This window comes from Centruroides sculpturatus, unplaced genomic scaffold (genome assembly GCF_000671375.1).
Source record: "Centruroides sculpturatus isolate CEXI.00-Female unplaced genomic scaffold, Cexi_2.0 scaffold75, whole genome shotgun sequence".
Classification (NCBI taxonomy): Eukaryota; Metazoa; Arthropoda; class Arachnida; order Scorpiones; family Buthidae; genus Centruroides; species Centruroides sculpturatus.
In genome coordinates, this window is record NW_019384342.1 from 373,005 (window position 1) to 399,676 (window position 26,672).

The following is a 26,672-nucleotide window of genomic DNA, read 5'->3' on the forward strand; positions in this document are numbered from 1 at the left end:
AATTGATGCGAGTGGAATCGTGTTTAATGCATTTAAGAGAAGACAAATACGCCGTATTATGCGTTTTTTCACCTGTATCCTAAAAGATTTATGGTTCGTTTTCGAAATTGTAGTACTTCTTTTGTTCTCCAGTATTCTTGATTTGTCTACCTCGACTGCTTTAATAGAAACATCATAGTCCAATAATTCGGCAGTTCGTTTGTCTTTAATAATCAGATTATGAAAAAAAACTTCATACTTGCAGACTTCGTACTCGTTTGTATTCTTGCCCAATTTGCACAACTTGGCGTTACGCAGTTATTGAAGCTACTGGGTATGATTAAAAATTAAGACAGCATAAGCACAATTATTCCAGATATTACAGGTAAAGAATTTTGTGAGTCCTGCCACAAATAAGCTACGTATTGTTTATTGACCATTTGTGACATGCCATAACAGCAAAAATTTAAAAAATCTAATAAGTAGGTTTAAAATTAATAAATACAAATGTATTCTGACAGTTTATGAGTTGCTTATACTTTCTATTTGCTAAATTTCCTCAACCTTAACACAAAATAAGAAAAAAGTGAATTTTTAAGAAATTTGCGGGATTTCCCGGTTAGAAAAAACAACGGGGATCCCGTTTGAGAAACCCTAGTTTTATTGCAACATTAAATGTTGTTGAAATTTTTTAATAGAAATCTATTATGTATTTTTGACTATAATAATGTTATTACATCTATTTATTTTACATTCCAACTATGAAACACAAGGGAAAAAGAAAAGTTTTAGAAAATTTACTTTTTAAAATACTAAAAGTAGGCTACTTTTTATTAAAAAAAATGCATCTATAAACTATAAATATATATTTTCTACGTGTTATAAAATAAAATTTAAATTTGAAAAATCAAATTTTTAGTAAAATCACAAAAAAAATTATTGGGTTGTTTATGTTGAGGTTACTTCCATATTTTATTCAGTAACTGTTTACGAGAATATGCATTGTATGTGTATACAGGGCGATTCAAGAGGATAGAGAAATAGCTTAGAAAACGATAGTATAGGTCATTGTAAGCAAAAATATTTATATGAACATGGATATTATTGTATTATTTTCAGTAGTTTCGGAGATACAGCTATATAAAAGTTGCTCAATATAACAATAATAATGAATGACACGTGTGTTACATTCAAAACAAATGTTCAAAACTTGAACTCTGAACCTCAATACCCTTTACAACTCGAGTCGGGAACATCACGTGTCGTTTCTCTAAGTTAACGGTGATGACCACCCCTAATTTAGAGACAAAATTCGAGTCTCATCGCATCATCTCCTGGAAACAGATGTTACACGTGATGAAAGTGATAAGGATGTAAGTCTAAGTGATGTAAGATTCGACGGACTCGATTGCAAAGTGTACTGAAGATCGAGATTCGATTTTGACTATTTGTTTTCAATGTAACGCACATGTCATTCATTATTATTGTTATTATGAGCAACTTTCATACAGCTGTATTTCCGAAATTGCAAAGAATAATACCCATGTTTATATAAAGTCTTTTGCCTACTATTCACCAAGAGTTTTCCCTCTCCTCTTGACCCATCTAGTATACGTAAATAAATGATGTCTTAATATGTAAATATTTTATAAGATCAGATGTATTTTTAAACTTTCGTGCCATCATCATAAAATTTAGAAAAAATTTTCTAGTTATTTCTGAAACTAAATGATTGAATTATAAAAATAATTTTTATATTTTTGAATTCCACAAAATATACTTTATTTTTATACATTATATATACCGTTATTCAAAATTTATCGAAAGAAATATTAACAAAGCTGTTTACTACAGAGTATTTTACATTATTTGTTCAAATCTAATAGATATTTTAATAAATCCTTACAGTTTCTTTGAATATACAGCTTTATAAATGACTTTTAAAAATCAGTATATTTATTTTACCGTTATAACATCTTTTGGATAAGAGAAAATATCAATTTAATAAATATGAAAGTTATATAATGTAATAAAGAAACATAATATAGGATGGTTATAGTCTTTCCTTGATTACAAGTATTTAATATTTGTTATATTTAATATTTCCCTAACTACAAACATTACAGAAAAACCATAGCAATTAACCTAAATTATGCTACAAATCATAGTTTTTGCACAATAAATGTTTGTAATCAGGGAAAGACTTTATGATCACCTTGTATATCAATTAAAGTATCAGTGTGTCCTTGGAAAAAACATTTTTATATATTATATGTAGAAAAGTTTCAAAATTTCTGATATCTGTTTATTCCTAAAACTGAAAATTCTATATTTTATTTAACTTATTTTATAATTATAGTTTTGTAATAATATATATGTAATAGAATCTCTATATTGTGTGTAAAATTCTGAATAACGGTATAAAATATTTTAGTAAGGACTTTTTAAAATATAAATATATTTTGTGAAGTAGAATTTAAAATTTTTTATACTTTTTAATTTTAACATAACATACTTTCTTTATTCAAGTAAATATTTATTTTTTAACAATAATTTGCTTAAATTTTCATAGTTTCCTTGATAATCGAATCAAGAAAATGATAAAATTAATTTTTAAAATGTAATTTGAAGTTGTTATAAGATTCTATTCATCCAAGATTTTTATTAATTTCAAAACAAGACAAAATATATTTAAAAATTATTTTTAAAAGGTTTATTAGAAAAATATATATTTTATTTTTTATATTTGAAATTTTTAAAAATTAATCTTACTAAAATTATAAAACTTTCTTTCTTATTCACTTAATGTATTATTATTTTAAGCATCACTAACAATAAAATTTACATGAAAGATTATTAATTTCTGTTTACAACACATATTTTATTAATACAGATATTTGCAAAGATTCATTATTCTTATTTATAATCAAGTTTGTGGAAACTTTAATGAATTCAAGAAAGTTTAATATGAATAATTAATTCATTGAAAACATTATAGCTTTGGAGTTAAATATTTTAAAAACTCATTTTTAAATCAATTAATTGAAGAAATAAATTTTTTATTGGGAATTAATAAGAAAAAAGAAACAATAGATAAGAAATTTTAAAAAATCCTAATAGGATATAAAAAGTATGCTATAAAAAATCTCTGTAATGATTAAAAGCATTAATTCAGGACTCTAAATTTTATAAAGTCACAAAAATTACTAATGGATTATTCTAATTTATAAAAAAATACTGCATTAATGGGAATAAATATCTTTTCAAAACACATTGAAGAGAATAAAGAGTATTATTTAAAGTAACAAACTTTGTAATTACGATTAAAAAAGTAATAAGACGTTAGTTTTAAATAAAATTTTAAAATATTTTGGCATTTATCTGTATTGTTTCTGTTTTATAATTGGTTTTACATCATTTTAATTGTTACTATATTCATAATAACGAAGAGAGCAATATTTTTAGAGAAAATATTTCGAAAACTGTGTTGGAAGTTTATTTTTTATGTTTTGGCTGACAAAAGAGTTTCTCCATTTCTTGGTTGAATGCTAGAAATAGAAAGAAAAACACGTAATTGCTAGAGCTAGTCAAAAGAATAAAATGAAATGATAGTTACATAAGCTTTGAAATACTTTGAAACTAACGTTTCTTTCAGACAACATTTTCCGGAGGGTATTTTTCTGATCTGAGAGAGCGACAAATGCAATTGGTTGGTGAATTTATATGTTAGATATATAAAAATATACATATATGCATACATAGAAATAATGATCATTTACGTGTTTTTACAAAACTGTTTATATGAGGGTGTATATATCTTTAACTTCAGGGTAATACCCTCAAAACTCCCACTGAAAGAAACCCTGTTTTGAAGCAAAAATTAGAAAAAACAACTGTTTAAAAGAAAAGAAAATCAAGTTTATTTTATAAGAAAATGCTAAGAAAATTTTAAATTATTGTTAAGGAATTATGCTTAAAATAAATCGTTTTAGTTCATTTTAAGCATTATATTTTATTTTAAAATTTTAATTTAATTTTTAGTTTTTCACAAACTGAATATTATTAAGTATACAAAAGATGTATATAAAAAATGAAAAAAAAACTTGAAGTAAAAAAAAGCAACTACAAATTTACAAACAACACGTAAATCTAAATACAGATTTAATTTAGGTGATGACAAAAATATTTCTGATTGGAAGAAAAACAAAAATGTTAATCTCATTCACAAATTTGAATTTTCCATTAATTTTCTGAGTTAAATTTAAATAGTATATTAAATTTTCTTTTATATGTTATTTAATTATAATCTTTTAAAGAAAATTTGAGCAAAAATTTACATTTCACGTTCAAAAACAATCTAAATTTACGACCAAATGGCAACTATCAATAACTTAAGTTTTAATGCAAATATGTAGATACAACAAAACTATTTCTCATTTTAAAATGAGAATAATGATTACCATTATTAAATATATAATTTAAAGCTTAAAGAAGTAAATTTAGAACCGAGTAATGAAGTATCTAGCCACAATCCATTGACGCTATAAAAGAGATTGGAAAATTTTAACATTTTTTGACATTTTAAATACTGTATTTGTATTCCAATAAAACAGAACATTTACGAAATCGAACTTTCTTAAATAAGTTTTCTTGCATTGATGGATGGGATGATCGAGTATATTTGAATTACTTTAGGGATCAACGGACCATTGCTTTCTGCGGAAGTACTTGAAATGCCAAAACTTGGTCTTCCAGCTATAAATGATAACATTTCAATCTAGTTTGCAAACATAAAGTCTTTTTCGAGTTGCTGATGACATGAAATGGTAATTTTATTTTAGATACGAATACATTAAATATAAATCCGACATTGACATTATAAATCCTTTGGGCATCCTGTCGTAACAAAACTTTTATCTTATCCATAAGCGTAATAAAAATTAAAAAGAAAGGTTATTTTAATGCTGTAATTGTTGATATTTGCTCAAATTTCGAGATACTGAAACAAAGTATTACCACGTTAAAAATTAATTAATAAAAATTAAAAAGAAATGTTATTTTAATGCTGTAATTGTTGATATTTGCTCAAATTTCGAGATACTGAAACAAAGTATTAGCAGATTATAAATGAAATGGGAAGATTAGAAAGAAGGGGGGAAAAAGGATAAGAAGAGATTGAAGTTTCTCCGATAACAACGAAACATTACTTAAGTATATTAATTAAATATTTATTAATAACTTTAATTAAAATTCAAACCATGCAAATTATATACCTTGCTTTTAATGTTTACTTTATGAAAAATATAAGAGAAGTTTGTTGTATGCTGAGAAGAAGTAAGTAAATAAATAAATAAATAAACAAAGAAAAAGAATAGAAGTTTTTATATTAAATAATATATCAATAAGCAAAATAAGAGATTCAAGAACAAAATTGTTTATCTANAGTGAACATATTGTATTAAATTGAATTTCACTAGCAACTTTTCATCGAAACTTTTCGTTTTTTTCCCGTTGTGATCAATATTGACCTATATATAATATAGATGTTCTTATGTAAATAAATATTCATGATTGGTTTTTTTAGATTAAAATAATCTCCATGGGTTTGAATATAATAAAAAATATAGTTGTTGTTTTAAAATTGTTTATTCCTAAATTATGCGTTTGTTTGTTACAAGTTACATTTTTTTAGTATTAAAACAATATTAAATATATGTAGAGGAGAAGGTGGTATTATGGAACCCCAATTACATTTTAGTGAATTGTAAACAAGGTATCATAACTACAACTACAGTTTTTGTGCGAAAAGTACCGGTAACTAGTAAACTAAATGTTCCTAATTGGATTTTTCGCTNTGCTACCGAGAATGCCCTTTCCGATTCAATTGATGCGAGTGGAATCGTGTTTAATGCATTTAAGAGAAGACAAATACGCCGTATTATGCGTTTTTTCACCTGTATCCTAAAAGATTTATGGTTCGTTTTCGAAATTGTAGTACTTCTTTTGTTCTCCAGTATTCTTGATTTGTCTACCTCGACTGCTTTAATAGAAACATCATAGTCCAATAATTCGGCAGTTCGTTTGTCTTTAATAATCAGATTATGAAAAAAAACTTCATACTTGCAGACTTCGTACTCGTTTGTATTCTTGCCCAATTTGCACAACTTGGCGTTACGCAGTTATTGAAGCTACTGGGTATGATTAAAAATTAAGACAGCATAAGCACAATTATTCCAGATATTACAGGTAAAGAATTTNATTCTAACAATTTAGCAACATATTTTTGCTTTGGGTTGTTTAAATAACGATATGCATATAAATAGTGTGAAATATTTTTATAATTAGCTTAAAAGAAGTGATATGAATGAAACTGATGTACAGTACGAAACTTGAAGCACTTCTATTCTGTGATATCTATAGAAAACTTCTTTGTTATGTTTTATTTAGGGTTTCTCATTTCCCGGTCTTCTGCTTGTCCGGGATTCCGGAATAAAAGTGAAGTGTTTCCCGGGATCCCGGGAAATCCCGGAACAAAATTAATTATTTTTAAGATATACAAAATATCATGAAATCAAATGATATAATCATTTTTCGTTTTCAAAGTAATTATATATATATAAAATATATGGAAGATACAAAGTGCCAAAGACATTTTGTATCTTCCATGTATTTGTAATTTATCCATGAAATGTGTAATTTAAATCGCTTTAACGTCTTTTATGATTTTAATAATTATCTAAAAATAAATCGTTAGGTATGTTTTTTATATACCTAACGATTTATATATATAAGTTTAGATAGTTAAATATTGAATTTTATTCTAACAATTTAGCAACATATTTTTGCTTTGGGTTGTTTAAATAACGATATGCATATAAATAGTGTGAAATATTTTTATAATTAGTTTAATCATCTTGCATACTTACATTAATTAAGCTAGAATTAAAAGTTTTAAATACTGTTTTCAGAATTCATTTGCATAAAGCAATTAATAATTGAAAATGAGTTGGATGTTCGTTTGAACAGAATCGATTCTCGTGATGTTTCTTGGAAATATTTTTGGATTAATATGTCAACATACTTTTGTTGATTCTGTCTCTCGATCAAAACATTCGATGTATCTGTAGTAGGATTGTGTCCAGTTCTATCTTCGGAATTATGTGCCTTGGTCAATAAGAAAAAAAAATACTTCTGGATATTAAATACATTTGCTGCCAGAGCAGATCGATAATGTATTATCAATCAATAAATATGCATAGAGCCAAAACTGCAATTAAACCTTCTTTGATAGCAATTTATTAATAAAATGGTTATAATTTCTTTTACGATCAATAAAATTGAAAACATTAAAATTAATTGCCTGTAATAATTTTCAAATACAGTAGGCCCTCGTTATATCGAGGATTCGGATATATTGCGCTTCTTTTTTGGCGGGTTCTTCTTAAAAGCACTTGAGTCAATAAATTTTAAATGACCAATTGCAATTGAATTTCTTTTTGTAACGAAATATGTTATTTTATTTTCACCGTTGTCTTTGAAACTATCACTGCAGGTTTAACAATAAATTTACCAAGATCTAAATAAGCAAAGCACGTANCTCCAGTATTCTTGATTTGTCTACCTCGACTGCTTTAATAGAAACATCATAGTCCAATAATTCGGCAGTTCGTTTGTCTTTAATAATCAGATTATGAAAAAAAACTTCATACTTGCAGACTTCGTACTCGTTTGTATTCTTGCCCAATTTGCACAACTTGGCGTTACGCAGTTATTGAAGCTACTGGGTATGATTAAAAATTAAGACAGCATAAGCACAATTATTCCAGATATTACAGGTAAAGAATTTTGTGAGTCCTGCCACAAATAAGCTACGTATTGTTTATTGACCATTTGTGACATGCCATAACAGCAAAAATTTAAAAAATCTAATAAGTAGGTTTAAAATTAATAAATACAAATGTATTCTGACAGTTTATGAGTTGCTTATACTTTCTATTTGCTAAATTTCCTCAACCTTAACACAAAATAAGAAAAAAGTGAATTTTTAAGAAATTTGCGGGATTTCCCGGTTAGAAAAAACAACGGGGATCCCGTTTGAGAAACCCTAGTTTTATTGCAACATTAAATGTTGTTGAAATTTTTTAATAGAAATCTATTATGTATTTTTGACTATAATAATGTTATTACATCTATTTATTTTACATTCCAACTATGAAACACAAGGGAAAAAGAAAAGTTTTAGAAAATTTACTTTTTAAAATACTAAAAGTAGGCTACTTTTTATTAAAAAAAATGCATCTATAAACTATAAATATATATTTTCTACGTGTTATAAAATAAAATTTAAATTTGAAAAATCAAATTTTTAGTAAAATCACAAAAAAAATTATTGGGTTGTTTATGTTGAGGTTACTTCCATATTTTATTCAGTAACTGTTTACGAGAATATGCATTGTATGTGTATACAGGGCGATTCAAGAGGATAGAGAAATAGCTTAGAAAACGATAGTATAGGTCATTGTAAGCAAAAATATTTATATGAACATGGATATTATTGTATTATTTTCAGTAGTTTCGGAGATACAGCTATATAAAAGTTGCTCAATATAACAATAATAATGAATGACACGTGTGTTACATTCAAAACAAATGTTCAAAACTTGAACTCTGAACCTCAATACCCTTTACAACTCGAGTCGGGAACATCACGTGTCGTTTCTCTAAGTTAACGGTGATGACCACCCCTAATTTAGAGACAAAATTCGAGTCTCATCGCATCATCTCCTGGAAACAGATGTTACACGTGATGAAAGTGATAAGGATGTAAGTCTAAGTGATGTAAGATTCGACGGACTCGATTGCAAAGTGTACTGAAGTTCGAGATTCGATTTTGACTATTTGTTTTCAATGTAACGCACATGTCATTCATTATTATTGTTATTATGAGCAACTTTCATACAGCTGTATTTCCGAAATTGCAAAGAATAATACCCATGTTTATATAAAGTCTTTTGCCTACTATTCACCAAGAGTTTTCCCTCTCCTCTTGACCCATCTAGTATACGTAAATAAATGATGTCTTAATATGTAAATATTTTATAAGATCAGATGTATTTTTAAACTTTCGTGCCATCATCATAAAATTTAGAAAAAATTTTCTAGTTATTTCTGAAACTAAATGATTGAATTATAAAAATAATTTTTATATTTTTGAATTCCACAAAATATACTTTATTTTTATACATTATATATACCGTTATTCAAAATTTATCGAAAGAAATATTAACAAAGCTGTTTACTACAGAGTATTTTACATTATTTGTTCAAATCTAATAGATATTTTAATAAATCCTTACAGTTTCTTTGAATATACAGCTTTATAAATGACTTTTAAAAATCAGTATATTTATTTTACCGTTATAACATCTTTTGGATAAGAGAAAATATCAATTTAATAAATATGAAAGTTATATAATGTAATAAAGAAACATAATATAGGATGGTTATAGTCTTTCCTTGATTACAAGTATTTAATATTTGTTATATTTAATATTTCCCTAACTACAAACATTACAGAAAAACCATAGCAATTAACCTAAATTATGCTACAAATCATAGTTTTTGCACAATAAATGTTTGTAATCAGGGAAAGACTTTATGATCACCTTGTATATCAATTAAAGTATCAGTGTGTCCTTGGAAAAAACATTTTTATATATGATATGTAGAAAAGTTTCAAAATTTCTGATATCTGTTTATTCCTAAAACTGAAAATTCTATATTTTATTTAACTTATTTTATAATTATAGTTTTGTNGCCGCACTCCTTTTGGCCTCAGCGAGTTTAACCCGTAGTCTCATCAATTCGAGCTCGTTTTCCGGGACGCCTTTTCCCCGCCCCATCTGTCTCTGCCTGTCTCGGACATCGAACGTCCCGGATCATCGTCTTCCCAATCTTTTGCTCTAAACCTCCGCGATTCCACGCGTTCAGGCATCTCTGCGGTAGCGAATAAAATAAAATTTACCTGGGTCAATGATTGCAGGTGTTGTTCGGTTCCTATGTCCGTCGCAGATCAGCCTTTCCGATCCTTGGTAGTTCGAGTACGTAATCCTGTCGAATCCTGTGTAATCCTGTCGAGTCTGCGCCAGTCAAATTAAAATATTTCTTCAGTTAACTTTAAAACTTGAAGTATATTGAAAATAAACGTATGTACAGTTACAATTAAAGTTCACATATAAGAATTACAAACAGTAGATATTAACAAAGTTCAAAGTAATCATCCACAACAACAGGTCCGTCGGAAAAGCACCTTACGACGTACGAATTCAAAGTCTACAACAACACAACAAGATGAGACGATCTTCTAAGACAACTCCGGCAACTAAGGTCAACGTGAGTTCATTCTACGAGTCCAAAGCGAACTAAACTTCCCGCCAGAACTTCACTGCTTTTATAGGATTGAAGCTACATTGANCGATTTATATTTTAAAAATAATTAAATTCACTTAGCATTCAAAACTTGTGAATTTTGAAAAAAAAACAAAAAAACAAATTTGCTGATTAAATACGGACAACTGTTTAACTGAAGTAAAACGGGTTTTCCCCTTGCTATGGATGTCTGCCTAGTTCATTTCAGCCACATTCCGCTACAGTTCGCCTTTATTATCAGTTCGAAATGGGGTGGTTCCATAATACCCGCAGTGTTCCATAATACCACCTTCTCCTCTATATTTAAAATTGTAATCAAAATTAATTAAAGCCTAATTATAGAAAATAAATTAATATGTTATATTTTCATTGTTTCTGAATTCAAACAAAAGTTATTTTATTCTAGGTCTATAATATCTGCTTCAATTGAAGTACTAAGAAAAGGATCTTTGGAATCATATTCCACGTCTTTAAGAGATTTGTAAGGATTTTATTCATTTTTTTAATTATTTTATTTCTTTTCAAAAAATATATTAAAAATTCGACTTTTTAATAACTATATTTAACACAAATAAAAAAATGTTTGATTTAAAATGAATAACTTCAGTTGTAATTTCAATACTTAACAATATTCTTCTCTAGTCGTTAAATTAAAAATAATAAATTTTTATTAGAAATATTTAAAAATTATTTATCAAAAAAAGTAAATGAAATATGGACAGAAAAGAATGAGTTAAAAGTAATAAAATGTCAGGTTTCATCGCTGGAGACAAGTCAGGAAAGAGATCTTATAGATGAAATGAGAATGCGACAAGGATGTAAGGGCGTGAAAAATGAGAAAGAAGCGCACAGTTATAGCTAACAGAAGAAAGTGTCGAGAAAAAACTTACAGCAGAATATATTGTAAGACGTGAATGATATATATAACTCTTTGAAAAAATCGAATTTAGAAAAATGTTTAAATAACAAAGAATATAACGCAAATGTATATATTTTAAACTCTAAAGAAAGAAAATAGTGTTTATATTATATGTTTTATTTTATAAGTTAAAAAGAAAAGAAATTAAACTTACTGTTTGTAAAAGAGTAGCGAATATAAAATAGGAGATAAAAAGATTCACCAGGGAAAAATGAAGAAACTATAATGAAATGTAGTAAACGTTGAGAAGAAGTAAGGAAATGAAATACTTTAAACTTTTTTAAAACATACTCTGGAGAAAATTCTATATTTAAATTCATTCTAAAAATATTTCTTTATTTGTGGAGAGAGTGAAACTTTTTTTGAAATGTATAATTGCTTTTTTTGGCAAAATTTAATGTAGCATTGAATAAATTAAAAACTCATCAAAATGATTAAAATGAATGGCATTGAGTAATACTCGGAGGAAGTAAAATTAAATAATGTAAATAAATTTTGGAAACCATTGAATGTGAATGATACAAACATTTTATAAATTCACATAATTCGGTAGTATCATATACATATCTATCACATGTGAAGTATTCATATAGCTTACATATCGATATATTATGCCGCTATGTATTTTAAACTAATGCATTTGGTATATGTTATATATAATGTAAAATCTACCATATATGCTATAGGTTACAGTTGACATCAGTTGATAGCTCTCATTACTTACATTCGAACAAATAATGTACAGTACATATTTACAGATACATACCACTCAATCTATAAAATTGAGTTTATGTGAATAATGTGAATGACTAATCAATATATTAGCTTTGATAGATGAGGTTGAAGAAATGAAAGAAAGTTGCATAAATTGATCATACAGATATGACAATAAATAAAGAAATTGTTGACAACAAAATCTAAGATGGAAACATTAAATACTTGTATCATGTATGGACAATAGAGATCGTTTTACTTTTATGAGATGTTTTCTTCCTCTTCCTAATTTTTATTCCTTCTGAACCATAAGACTCATTGGTTTTTTCTATCAATACAGTTATGTAAATTCTAGAAAAAACATTGTAAAGAATTATGAAAATATAAAATAATTTATGCTATATTCGTAAATTCATATAAAATAGATAACATTTTAAAAATATATTTAAGTGTATTAATAATTATCAATAATCATGTCAAGATAATAAATATAGTCTCCAACTTATTGGCAGATATCCATATAATATACACGTTAATAATCATAGTTATAATGTCCACATTAGACGACCAAAAGAAAAGTAGCTGTATAACAGGGAATTTCATTATTATTATTATTATTAGGAGTAACCCTAATTTGAATTCCATACAGATCCTTAGATTTTTTGTAGACAATTTGAACAGTAATGTTCTACCCTATTCATGTTGGACAAACTTTTACAGGTTGAACCTATTCAGAGTAAACTCAAAGCAAAATCAAACATTAAGAGCATATCATAAATCAATTTGAAAATACAATCGCATTATATTAGAAATTCAATATCAATAAAATAATTTGATTTTATTTAGACATTTCAATTAACATCAGTATTGGTAAAATAGTATATACTAAAAAATAAACGAGATAATTATAATATTATAATACATTTTCAGTTTCTTCGCCAGATGTCATTATTTATATTTATTTATTTTTATACGTACTCTATAACTACTGAATTTTTAGAAAGTACGATATTAATATTTGTATAAGATAAAGTTATGTATTTAGTTGTACATTTGAATAAAATCTCTTTCAAGTCGGACCATATTACATACATTTTTAGTTGTACTATACTATTTTATATTAAGAGCGGATTCGATAGTAACAAAGTCTGAATGTCTTAAAAGTTATGTTCACTTAAACTGACAACAAGAGGAAATAAATTTCTGTTAAACAATATAAAAGCATTAACGATTAGAAATCATCCATAAATTACGAAACGCAATTTTATTTTATTTTAGATCCTTCTTGCACTTAATATGATTCAGTTTCGTTTAGTTGTTATGTAACAACAAGACGAAACTGAATTTTATATGTATTCTTGCTTTCATAAAAGATTAAATTTATATAAATTTTAAAGTTTACTTACTGAGGTAATTAATTTAACGAAATTATTCATGATGTTTCTTTAAATATTTATGAAAGTTGGTTTTAAAATATTTACTCTATTTTCTGTATATAATCACTCAATATATAAAACTCTTATTACTAATGATTTGAAAATTCGACGATCATAGAATACAAAATAGATAAACACGTATGTAGGCTATATATATACACACACATGGTGGTTACAATTAAAGTATCTTTATTTATAGCGCTCTATGGCTTTTGATACCAAAATTTTCATGCTTACTGTTCAAGGTATGGAAAGAAGAAATGGACATTATATACAAAAAGTTAGTGCTAAAATATGCCGATAGGGGAAAATATATCGTTCTTAAACATAAAACACGATATGGAAGAGCACAAAAAAGAAATAAAGACAAATTCAAAATGCAAAACTAAATTTTTGTCATCTCAACCTGGAAGTTATTCGTCGTTTATTTAAGATGGAAGATGACGCTGAAGTTGCAGTCATGCTTCGAAGACATTATCGTTGTTTTGGGTCAGAAAATCCATCAGATACACAGTATGCTGGGCTGCAAAACACAACACATCTGGAGAAATGCTCCACATGCTGAATTATGTTCTCGTTTAAAGCAGCTAGTTTAGAAACACATCTTCGATAGACATTTGCTTTGAGGTGACTCCCATAGCCAAAACCCACATGGTGTATGATCGCGGTGGCATACCATGGGAAAAAGCGACTAATTACCCTTTCTTCAGTGAAATGATCTTGTAACAGCTATTGTAGCGGTCTTGCGATCTGAGATAGAGCTCCATCTTTCACGAGAATTGTCTCGTCTAGGAATCCTCTTTGCAGCATTGTATCTATTAAAATAGAAAACTTGACAATTAAAACATGATCAGGCGGAGTAAGACGCAGTTTCTACTAATTTTTAAGAATCTGCTTGTGATATTCATCGTTATATCACTCTGCTGCTGGAAAAACGCGATTTATGCGACATATTTTTCCTATCGGCACATTTTTGAATTAAATTTTTTCCGTGTAAATGGTACATATAGAGGGAGAGAGTATTTGAATAAGCAATCACTAATAAAATAAACTATATCCGCTTACAGTAATGGATAATGTTATTGAAATAATTATACTTCGGTTAATCTTATAAAATATATCAAAAACATAATTTATTATAATCAGAAATTAGTAATCAAAATGTTGCCATAATTTTTTATCAGTTCTTTTATCTTTCAGTTTTAAATTTCATTATTAGCGTAAAGAACGTTAGGAATATCAATATACAAATCATTAAAGGATGATTCCACAAGCAAATTAAACGCTTGCCTAAACTTAAGCGACCTGAAATTAATATAATTAAACATTAAATTTTATTTGTAAATATTAAGTAAAATATTCAAAGAAACCCGAAATTATTTGGCGTTTAGGGTCTCCAAATATGTTATTCTCCTTATACAGTATGTTAATAGAATTAATAAACTGTTTGACAGGTATTAATGACGTTCTTTGCGTAAATTCAAATATTTGTTATGCTGGTATTCATAGAATAAATAGATAAAAAGAGAAAAATTTGGAATTTACCAAACTCAAAAATCTCAAAATAAAAGAAAATGAAACGTACCAAAATACGTGGGAATACAGATTTGAGATGTGGCATTAAATTATTTTCTTATTAATAGTATTAATTAAATTACATTAATTTAATTAATACTATTAATAAGAAAATAATTTAAAGGAATATATTCAAACGCATAATATGCAGACTATTTTTAATATTTTCCTCTGTATATATTTTTGAACGTTTTTAATTTTATACGAATTAACAAAAAATAAAGATTCGAGCTTTTAACTGGATCTCTTACAAGTAATTCTCCTACCGTCATCCAGATCCATTCACATCCAGAGCTGCATATCCAGGTCAACAAACATCAGTCTACTGTTGACCTGGATATGCAGCTCCTACTGTGGATCTGGACAAACCTATGACGGATATGAGAAAAGCCCTCTTACTATCTGCAAGACGAAAAGAGATAAAATTTTAAAAATTATTCCTTATCATAATGAAGAAAACTGATCACGATAGTAGGCTAATTTGATTTTAGCACTCTGTATAATAGGAATATTTATATAAAGATTTAAACGTAACAGAAAAATTCGAACTAAAACAGCAAGTATAAAATCATTTAATTCAGTAAGAAGGTTTACTCTATCCCGATTATCAAAAAATCTTGAATCTTTATAGAATTTCGAATATTTGAATTTCAGCTGGGTTAAACATTTTTCTTGAGATGTGAGTAAACTACAGGACGTATAGCGGATTTCACTTTTGTCCATTACAAGAGCTTGAAATACGATAGATTCCATTTATTACTCATGCCAATCAAAGAGAATCCTCATTTGAATTATTCATAAGAATTGAATCCAGCTTTTTCATGATTCAAATTTGAAAGAGAATTTTATTTATAAAATTTAAGTTTTGAATCAAACTGAAAGATACAGTAATTAATTTTTTTTATATAGCCTGTTATTTCTATTGATATACAAAATTTAATAAAACGATTGGTGTAAAATTTTAATATATAGGCCTTTCTAAAAAAAATAAATTGCAGAAAGTAGTTTTATTCAAAATCAAACGTCTCCCACTTGTATATCTTTTGCCCGACAAATTTGATAATAAGAGGCTCTAGGAAATATTACCTTTCTTCCTTCCTCTTACATCTGTAAAATTACATATTTATAATCTTCTGATAATATCTGTAATTGGTCTATAATAATTCACAATTTAATAATTCATGATAAAGCTTTATTAATATTGCTGGGAAGACTATTAAATGTCAATTTCGTTGTTGCAGAGAAGCAATTAAGAGCATGTGACAGTGTGCTAAATTACCGACTGTTGCGTTTCATTCATGATTTTTGATGGTCTTATGTAAAACCGTTTTTTAGCCTTAAATGTGAGTAAAGCGGTAAAGCGATATTCATTTTGATGCAAAACAGTTCTAAATCTGAAGGTCTTGAGATCACGAGAAGGAAATGACGAGTTTGGCATGTCGATAGAAAACGACCAACTGGTAATTCTCTCTTTTGTAAGATGTCGCAGCAGTTGTCGGACAGAATGATCGATACGTAGAGACTCCCTGCCTTGCATAAAAACAATTGTTTCTAGGCATTCTCGATGCTGTAAATTTGGTATTACAACATTCGTCAGCGTGTCTCGGTAGCGTTGAAAAGTTACTAAAAAATGAGGTATCCAGTAGAGTACTTTAAAAAAAAGAATGGTTCGATAAGATGAAAGCGTAAATCTACTCCAAATTGTTATTTTGAACGAATATAATGGCTTTCTTTTTTATAAAATAAATAGGATCCATTGGCCATCCATTAAATGTGATAGTTAAAAAAATTTACTATCGTAAAGATCTCAAAAGAAAATAGATTTCGTCGTCTTGCAGAATATTTCAAGGTCAAATTTCCTCGTTCTTGGCAAAGTTAAAGTAAATAGCGTTTGAGCCTCAACGTCCCTTACTTGTCATTATAGAGTTTGACAACTTTCTTAAAGTAATATTTTGCTGAAGTATTTCTTAACTAAGATATTACTATGAATATTATATTCTATAATAAGATATAAGACATCAAATTCATGTGTTATTGCATAAGTATTGTTCCGTTAACATCTTGATCTCCATAAAAGTCATTGTAGCCATATTCTACTGTATATCTTCTGCTGATGTTGACTGATTCTAGTTTTTCCTTTTCTTCATATTCAGGTTTGAACCATGTAATTAAATTTCGATTGTAATATTCCAGAACTGTGTTGTTATTGTTTGATAATAGAACTTCATTAAGAAAGCATGGTAAAGCTATCAGCGCACAAAATTTTAATGCATTAAAAACACCCATCATTTTCATCAACATATAATATTTATGAATAGAAATTCCGAAATTGGCTAACTTTTTAAATTACTTTCTACGTATTTTTTAAATTATATCATTCAAATTTCACCGCAGTACTATAAAATTATAAAATTTGTCAAAATGCTAAAAATGATTACATAAATTCTGTCAACCATTTCTTGTTGTCACTCAAAATAGTATTATATTAATTGGATATTTTGAATTAATTTCCAAATTACGTAATGTCTTTTACAGTAAAGCATTCAGCAGTCAAAAGTTCATTTTTAAATGAATTTTAATATTTTTATAATTGTGGCTATATCATATTGCTTTAAAATTAAGCTTTAAACATTTTAATAGCAAAATATTTTCCAAGGAAAATATTTTTTGTAATGTTTCGAGAATTACTTCTGTAGCAGTCGTGAGCAATCCGCGGCCACACGGGCTCATTCTAATATCGAGTTTTGGCAACGTAATTCTATTTTCTTGTTTTCTGCCATGTGCCATTATTCAATCCTAATTAACCTGATATTCGTGACTAAGAACATTCAAACTAAATTTGATCAGTGAAAAGATGAAAATAAACTACCGGAATAAACTATTACTAGTTTGCATATCATTAGCATGTTTTATTTTAGTATTTATCATACAGGCAGTTATGGTGTATGTTGATACTCGGCAGACTTAAAGCCTACAACTCTAAGAAAAAATTCATGCGGCCACCTAAAACATACGGCCTGCATCCAGAAAATGTTCGTCGCTGCTCTAAAGCACTTAAAGTTTATAACTTTCATGTTTTTCTCTTTTAAGTTATAACAGTGGCATTCAAATTGTGTTCCTCGAGAAACCTTCAAATAACTTTCGTAATGAAAATGAAAATAAAACTTTGTAGAACTCTTGATGATTGCTTATGGAATATAATTTGAATACCACCGAGTTATATGAATTAATTCTAATGATAGTTTTTAATATTTATACTTTTTANAGATAAGAAATTTTAAAAAATCCTAATAGGATATAAAAAGTATGCTATAAAAAATCTCTGTAATGATTAAAAGCATTAATTCAGGACTCTAAATTTTATAAAGTCACAAAAATTACTAATGGATTATTCTAATTTATAAAAAAATACTGCATTAATGGGAATAAATATCTTTTCAAAACACATTGAAGAGAATAAAGAGTATTATTTAAAGTAACAAACTTTGTAATTACGATTAAAAAAGTAATAAGACGTTAGTTTTAAATAAAATTTTAAAATATTTTGGCATTTATCTGTATTGTTTCTGTTTTATAATTGGTTTTACATCATTTTAATTGTTACTATATTCATAATAACGAAGAGAGCAATATTTTTAGAGAAAATATTTCGAAAACTGTGTTGGAAGTTTATTTTTTATGTTTTGGCTGACAAAAGAGTTTCTCCATTTCTTGGTTGAATGCTAGAAATAAAAAGAAAAACACGTAATTGCTAGAGCTAGTCAAAAGAATAAAATGAAATGATAGTTACATAAGCTTTGAAATACTTTGAAACTAACGTTTCTTTCAGACAACATTTTCCGGAGGGTATTTTTCTGATCTGAGAGAGCGACAAATGCAATTGGTTGGTGAATTTATATGTTAGATATATAAAAATATACATATATGCATACATAGAAATAATGATCATTTACGTGTTTTTACAAAACTGTTTATATAAGGGTGTATATATCTTTAACTTCAGGGTAATACCCTCAAAACTCCCACTGAAAAAAAACCCTGTTTTGAAGCAAAAATTAGAAAAANTATAAGAATATTCAATAATTTACTAATTACATATTTACGTTTAATATCGCATTATTGCCAAAATAATTTACGCTTATATTAATTTATCGTTTCAGAAATATATTCAAAGGCAATTTTTTCTGTGAATTTCCTTGTTAAATCACATAGATTTATTATACGTTTAAAAATTATACTAAAAAATATATATTTGTTTTCATGTTTGAGATTTCGTCACAATTTCTTTTCATTCTAGTGACTTCGATAGCAACAGGATACGAAATCTATCAACAATGTCAGTCAAAGTTCAAGCAGAAATCATGTATGTGAATAAACATTTTAATAGGAATTTCTAAAATATTTTATATAATTTTTAAAACTAAGTCCATAAAACATTTACAACACATCTTTATATAACAGTTCTAAATAAATGTTCATATTCATAAATAAAAGTTTTTAAATATAATTTCAAAAATGAATAAAATAATTTCTAAGAATTCACCTTAACACGTATTAAGCTTCTATAAATAAACTGTTAACAATGATGCAACCTTAAGAAAGTAATGGCAATTTATAGGAAAGAAAATTTAAACTATTAATATAAATAATAAGATTAACTTATATATAAAATAGTCTATAGCACATTGTATTATATTGATTTAATAATCTAAATCAACAAGACGTATATACATATATATTTACATATATACGGACTTATCATATACATGTGTGTGAGTGTGTGTGTCTTGTTTGATTTAGACTAATTATTAAATAGTATTAAGGGCTAAAAGCGATATATTTATATTATTCCATTGTATTATATGGATATTATATTAATTTTTTGTTATTTGAAAATAATTTTTAAAAATTTTTGACAGGAATCTCGATTTTAATGCTATAGAAATCATTGAAGATTGGGCATTTCACGGATCTAATATCGCTAAACTGTAAGAAATGCTAATTTTAAATATCTAAAAACTTACTTTTTAATGCATTTTTATTGAATTTCAAATTTATATTTACATTTTAAACTCTGTAATTACAAAAATATGAGTAAGTGATATACAAATTATTTGTCATTGCATTTTATTAATTATATTCTAATTCATTCATTGCTTTTATAAGCAAGATTATCATTTATTGTCATTGCATTTTACGTTACCGGAAAAATATGAAATTGAGGAATTGTATAAAATGCCTAAAAACAGTCGGTAAAGTCTGAAATAAATACATGTTTTGCCTATGCATTTCATAGGATGCAGGATGCTTTGCTGGCAAAGTATGAAACGAACTGTATACATCTTTCGTCTTGTAATCAAGATATAACTTAAATACTATTTTTATAAATGTTCCTTTAAGATTATCTATTTTTCAGTTAGAAATTTAAAAAATTTAAAAATTAATTATTTTAAAATAGGCTAGATTCAGCATTTGTTTGAAATTAACACATAAAAATTTCATTGTCAAAATAACGGACACAAGTTTTTCAACAGCATCTCATAAATTCGTTGAATTTTGTGAAATGTAAAGACGGATACTGTGCAAAATACTCGCAAAAACATTATGATGCAAGTGTTTTACAAGAAGTTAGAAAAGAAAAATTTCATCACCAATAATAATGAGATTCCTTTTAGAGCTACATTACATATACGGTACATTTATAGGTATACAATAGTCCAGGTACAGTTTGGATTTAAAAAAGATTTCTTTATAATTTCTATTGGCAGCCTTGGCTTTCTTCGAGTAATAAGAATTTGTAATTCATGGCATTTACTTGTTAGTATTGATTGAAACCCAGTGCAACTAACAAGTAAGCAGGACAAAACAATGTCTCATCGTTCTGCAAACAATTTATGACATCAATTTTGTTTTTCTTTATAATGCTTAATTCCCTCTATTCTCAAGCATTACTATGTAACATAATAACAATTTTTTTTTGCTTAATCCAAAAAATCTTTGCTGCCCATTATGGTCTACCATCTTTCCGAGAACAATTTTTAAAATTTCTAGTGTCGTTTCCTTCCTTGCCAGACAGAAATTTGAGAAAAGTAATTTGAGTAGCCGTCTTCAGTATTGCTTGATTGATTATTAGGACATAGATTATTATTACTAAAACATTGAAAATTGTAATCATCGGCCAAAAAAAGCGACAAATACCAAATACAGCGAACACACTGACAATATCCTCGAAAAGCAGACTGGTGAGACTCTGTATTCAATATATTTTTGAATATAGACATTTTTCATGCTTCTGTTGATCATGGTGGAGATAGGATGCTGAAAGAGCTATTGATTAAGTATGCTAATACGTTATTACTCAACATGATATAGAACTTTTCTTGCAGCTGTGTAAATCTTGTCAACAGAAACAGAAAGATATCGTAATAAAGCCACTGATGTCGTAAGAATTTAACTCTTGATATCCAGCGGACCTGATAGATTTTCAAACTTATTCTAATGGTGATCTTAATTTATCATGACCACCTAAAAAGTTTGTGGTATTGAAAGCTCTTAAATCCAAGAGAGATGAAAAAGTAGCATATGGTTTTACTTGATACATTTATTCTTCGTGGTGCTTCAGTACGATAACGGAGGAAAGTTTGCAAACAAAACTCTGTAATTTGAAGGGTTACTGGTCTGAACTGAAAACTGTGACGGGAAATCCCGGGACTAAGTCAAAGCCAAAGAAGCATAGAAAGAGGAAACTAAAGTATAAAAAATATGATCACAACATGGATACAGGATAAAAATAATCTTCAATAAGAGTGAAGGTTTGTGGTTCAACCAGTTAATGAAGAACATCGCCTACTATTCATGTATTGATACAAAAGATCTCTATACGAGACCCTGTTCAGCTGCAAAATAAAGGTTAGTTTGAACACTTCACTGCACAAAAAAGTGTTGAACACCACAAAAAAGAAAGATTAAAGACATTAATTTAGATTCTACTGATGCTGAAAAAAAAGTGAGTTTAAAGAGAAAGTGAGTCCCTGTTTAAAGACACAATATCCTAAATCTTCAACTTCAACCCATGAATCAACGCTTCATTTGTTATGTCTAAAATCAATTAGTAGTGATCATTCAGGATTCTGAACTCATGCCATTTGTGGAAATTTTCTTTTGATTTGTGGAAGAAAGATTTGGTGCATCTACTACTTGTCCTCTTTGTTTCAAAAATAAGAAAGCTCTTGGTTGCAGACAAAATTCAAAAATAAATCTGGAGTTTCAAGCGAAGAAAATGAAAAATCTCTGAAAATAAGTTTCCGCCCGTTACACAAGGTTCTACAGTTCGTGTTCCAGTCTCAGAAATAGATAAAAATGGAAGGGCTGCTTCCAACATTTTGGTTATTGTAATAAATGTGACGAATGATGGATTTATCAACTGGTATCAAACAAAGTGTTCTGAAACAGCTATACCCAAGATTACAGTTCATAGTGTATAAATAAGCTCTTTTAATGTTAAATGACAAGGATAAAGAAATGTCTCTCGGGTCAGCAGCAACTGAAGAACTGAATAAGAATTTGTCGCATGTATAAAAATGGATGCTAGAACTTGAAATTCTTTTCGAACTTTTCGATTTTTGAACATAAAAAATATATTCGATTTCTATGACAAAAATTGTGAATACCTAGACGAATACAGGATTTATTACGATATTTTCAATCTAAGTTTTCAATGACTTTTTCCATTTTTTCTAATATTTCTTGTGAAGTTTAATAAATTTTAGACTGAAAAATGAATATCTGATGAATATAATAAATAAATGAATGAATATAATGATTTTAGAAATATTATTCAATGGTAATAATTTAAACGAAATAAATTATTACCATTTCTAGCAAATTGTTCAAATTTATTAGTTTTAATTTTTAATTAAGTCTTAGGCAGTGCCGGATTAACCAATAGACAAATAAGACAAATGTCTAGGACCCGAAATGCGGAGAGGTCCGGCTTCAATACAGGAAAAAAATATAAATAAATAATAATAAATTTTAGAAAATATATTAAAATATTTTAAAAATAATTGATAAAGTAATAAAATCGGATTCAGTGCTACATACTGTACCAGAGTGTAGTGGGCATGAGATTTGTACATGTGATAACTCCAAATATGCATATTGTACATGCATATTCACTGTTCACTGTTTGTCCGTTTGCAACTAAAGTTGCTATTGTAACAAGTAACGTAAACATTTTTTTCATTTATTCGACAATATCCGACATCAAATTTGACGCTGTACTCAAGAAAGACCTAGAAAACGGAAACGAATTTTTGATGATAATCAAACACATGAAAATATCAATTTAACCGGTCAAACAGATTTTAAAATAAATACATTCTATGTTATTTGTGACTAAATTTGTAGCGAAATTGATACAAAATGCAAAAAATATAAAAAAAAAATCAACAAAATATTTCAAGTATTTTTTACAGAACTTGAAAATGAAAAGAAAGTGTCGGATTATACAAGAGAAATAAGAAAAGTTTACTTCAATGACATTGATGTTGAAGAACTAGACGATGAACCGACACAATTTATTTTAATGGAGAGAAAACAAAATTTGCGAAGCCTAAATGATATGTACAGTACAGTACCAGTTCATAAAAAATATATTGTTAAAAATATTGTTAAAAATTTTGTTTAAAAAAATATTGTTAAAAATTTACTTAACTAGCCTGTAAAACCTTTGCTTTTAGGAATTTATGTATAAAATAAATAGATGTTTTCTTTAATAATGTTTGGAAAAAAAACTTGAAACATTATTAAGGAAACAAATTAAGAAGGCAACAGGAGAAAGAACTTTTCTGTTTTAAATCAGTTAAAAATTACTTAAGAAATTCAATAGGACGGAAAAACTAAGGTCATTACCAACGCTTGCTAGAAAACTATACTCTCGAACTGTTAAATTGCGAAGATATTATTGATGAATTTTCTGAAAAGAAAATTCGAAAATGAAAACTTTAAATCTTTTAGAGGCTGATTAATGACTATAATTGTATACATTTTTATATATTTTTGTTTATTTCAGAAACTTTTTTATTATACAATTATTATTATATTAGTGTTTATATTCTCTATTATGAATAAAAATTTTAAGTGACATTATTTAAGATTTGTTTAAAAACAACTTATTTAAATGGGACCTCAATTTAAATTTTGTCTAAGGGCCGCTAGGTTTTGCGGCACTGGTCTGAGGTTTTGTTATATTTAGGTTTGTTATCATAGCTCTTTATTGGGATGCAATTTGAAAAAAAAAAAATTGCAGACTATAAATTCTCATTGTCATCCGTTCATCCATCTTCCCTTAATCTCGAGAACGGATTTAGATAGATGAAACTTGAGACCAGATATGGAAACCTTGTGGACAATAGGCCCTGATTAACTATATACGAACTTCTGATGCAAACCGAAAATTACGTTATTTCAATTCAAAAATTTTTCCCTGGAAGATGTTAGATGATCGACACGACTCTATTGTTAAAGGAAAAGTATGATGTACAGGGGTAAGCACTAGTAATTTCAGGTGGAGAGTATATATTATAAATTAAATAAATTAAAAATGTGATTAAAAATTACAGCTTGGCATTGTGACANCCCTTCATACCAAAAATATCATCTCCATGATGTAAGCAAAGTTTTTATATCACTTCTTATAATTACTTTGAAATTTTAATATTTACTTTTCACTTACGTTTGCTTGTTGATTTTTTTTTTAATTTTAGAAATATTAAAGATAAAAAAATTTTCGATACATAACAAAGCCAATTATTGATTGATTAAATGCTTAATTTGAAAAATTATATTTAATTACCTATTTACAACTTGCTTCTAGAAAATTGAATTACAATTTAACAAAGCTGTCATTAAACCAAATTCGTTTTAAAAGTTTAACAAAATTTGTAATTTTAATTCAGTTGGTTTCTATTAAAATAATAAAACTTTAAACAATTTTTCTTTTATAAATTTCGCATTCTTTTTCATTTATTAAGATAATTAAGCAGTATCATATTAATACGACAATTAAAATTAACAGTATGTTTAATCCAGGTGTTCCCAACCTGATCGCTAGTGACCCTACAGGATTCGATAGATTTATTTATAGGGTCAATAAATTAATGAAGTTCTGTGGACAAATTTATTTTAAATTTATTATAATTAAAAATAACTTATATTCAGTTGATATAACTTTAAATTTTAGTAAAGTATAATACAATTTTCAAGTTAGATTTTTGTTTGATTATTTAATTTTTTTTTATTTCATCTTATTTGTAATTTATTCTTATTTTGTATTGATGAAGAAAGGGGTTGCCGTGTTACATATAATTTTGGAAAGGAATTAGTAAGAAAGGTTGAGAATCTTTGAGTTAATCAAATACCTGGTAAATATAAAAGATAAATCAATAAATTTAAATATATTTTTAGTTCTAACAGTTGATAAAACCATTAAAAATAAAATACAATAAAAGAAATGTGTAATACCAACATGATAGAAATAAAATGTAAAAAAAAATACAATGTGAACGAAGAATTTTCTTTCCTACTCGTCCTTTTTCATGTATTGTTTGTTCCTTTCTTTGCAAATTTTTTACATGACTTGTCTTTCATTTTAAAGATCTTTTCTAACTAGTTCTTTTCCGAAAGAAATTTCCAATTCAGAGGTCGTGCCATTCTCCATTTTACTTTTTTTTTATTGTACTGAAGACGTGATTGTTTGACCGAAGAAAACGGCTGACAGTTTTAAAGTTGAGCCACTGATAAATGCACATTTTAGAATCTTGAACATTTATCACTGTCAAAATGAGGAAAAGTTTTGATTTATTTCGTATCAATCCAACGGTTTTGACTAATTTTAATAATTTTAAAATTTATACCATAAAATCGTAAACATATGTATAAATATATTTTATCATTTAAAACTGATACTGTGGTAAAATTTTAGTACAATCGTCAAAATAAATCATTAAACTTTTAGTGGAAAATTCGAATAATTGAAAAAATTATCGCGTTATAAAAGTTTAATTTAATGAAGTATATGAAATTAAAGAATTTAAATTATAAATAAATAAGAAATAAATATAAAATTCCTCTGTAATTTTAATAATTAAAAAATAATAGCAGTAAAACATTCATATAATATAACTAATTTATGTCAACGAATTCGTAGTCATGTAAATATTTAGAAATTTTACTTTCTAAGCATCTATTTTTAAGGAAAGTTTTCCATTTTTAAAATATTTTTATTTTAATTTTGCCAATTTAAGTTTTATAATATTTAAAATGGCTAAATTTAAATTAGATTATTTAAAAAAATAATAATTATTGCATTAAATACTAAATAGAAATATTTGAATTTCATAAAGTTTAAGAATTGTTTGCTCAAAAAGTTTAGAAATTAGAAAAGTTTATAGAAAGTAATTTTTAAAAAATTTTAAATTTTATTATAATAAATTATTTTTAATCAAAAAATAGATTGAAATTTTACTAATAGATGAGATGAGACTAATAGATAATTTATACCTTTAATTCTTATTCCATGAAGTCCAAAAAGTCTATTTCCTACGCTTTCTTCCCTAATT

At 26.9% G+C, this 26,672-nt stretch overlaps 1 protein-coding gene across 1 annotated transcript in view; it reads left to right on the top strand.

The window, feature by feature from the left end:
- Positions 1 to 26,672, top strand: part of LOC111634507 (lutropin-choriogonadotropic hormone receptor-like) — a 115,811-nt gene that overhangs the window by 79,829 nt on the left and 9,310 nt on the right. Inside the window, exon 2 of the mRNA XM_023379304.1 lies at positions 24,675 to 24,721. Within this exon, the coding sequence (XP_023235072.1) occupies positions 24,675 to 24,721 (47 nt within the window). The remainder of the gene's footprint in view (positions 1 to 24,674; positions 24,722 to 26,672) is intronic.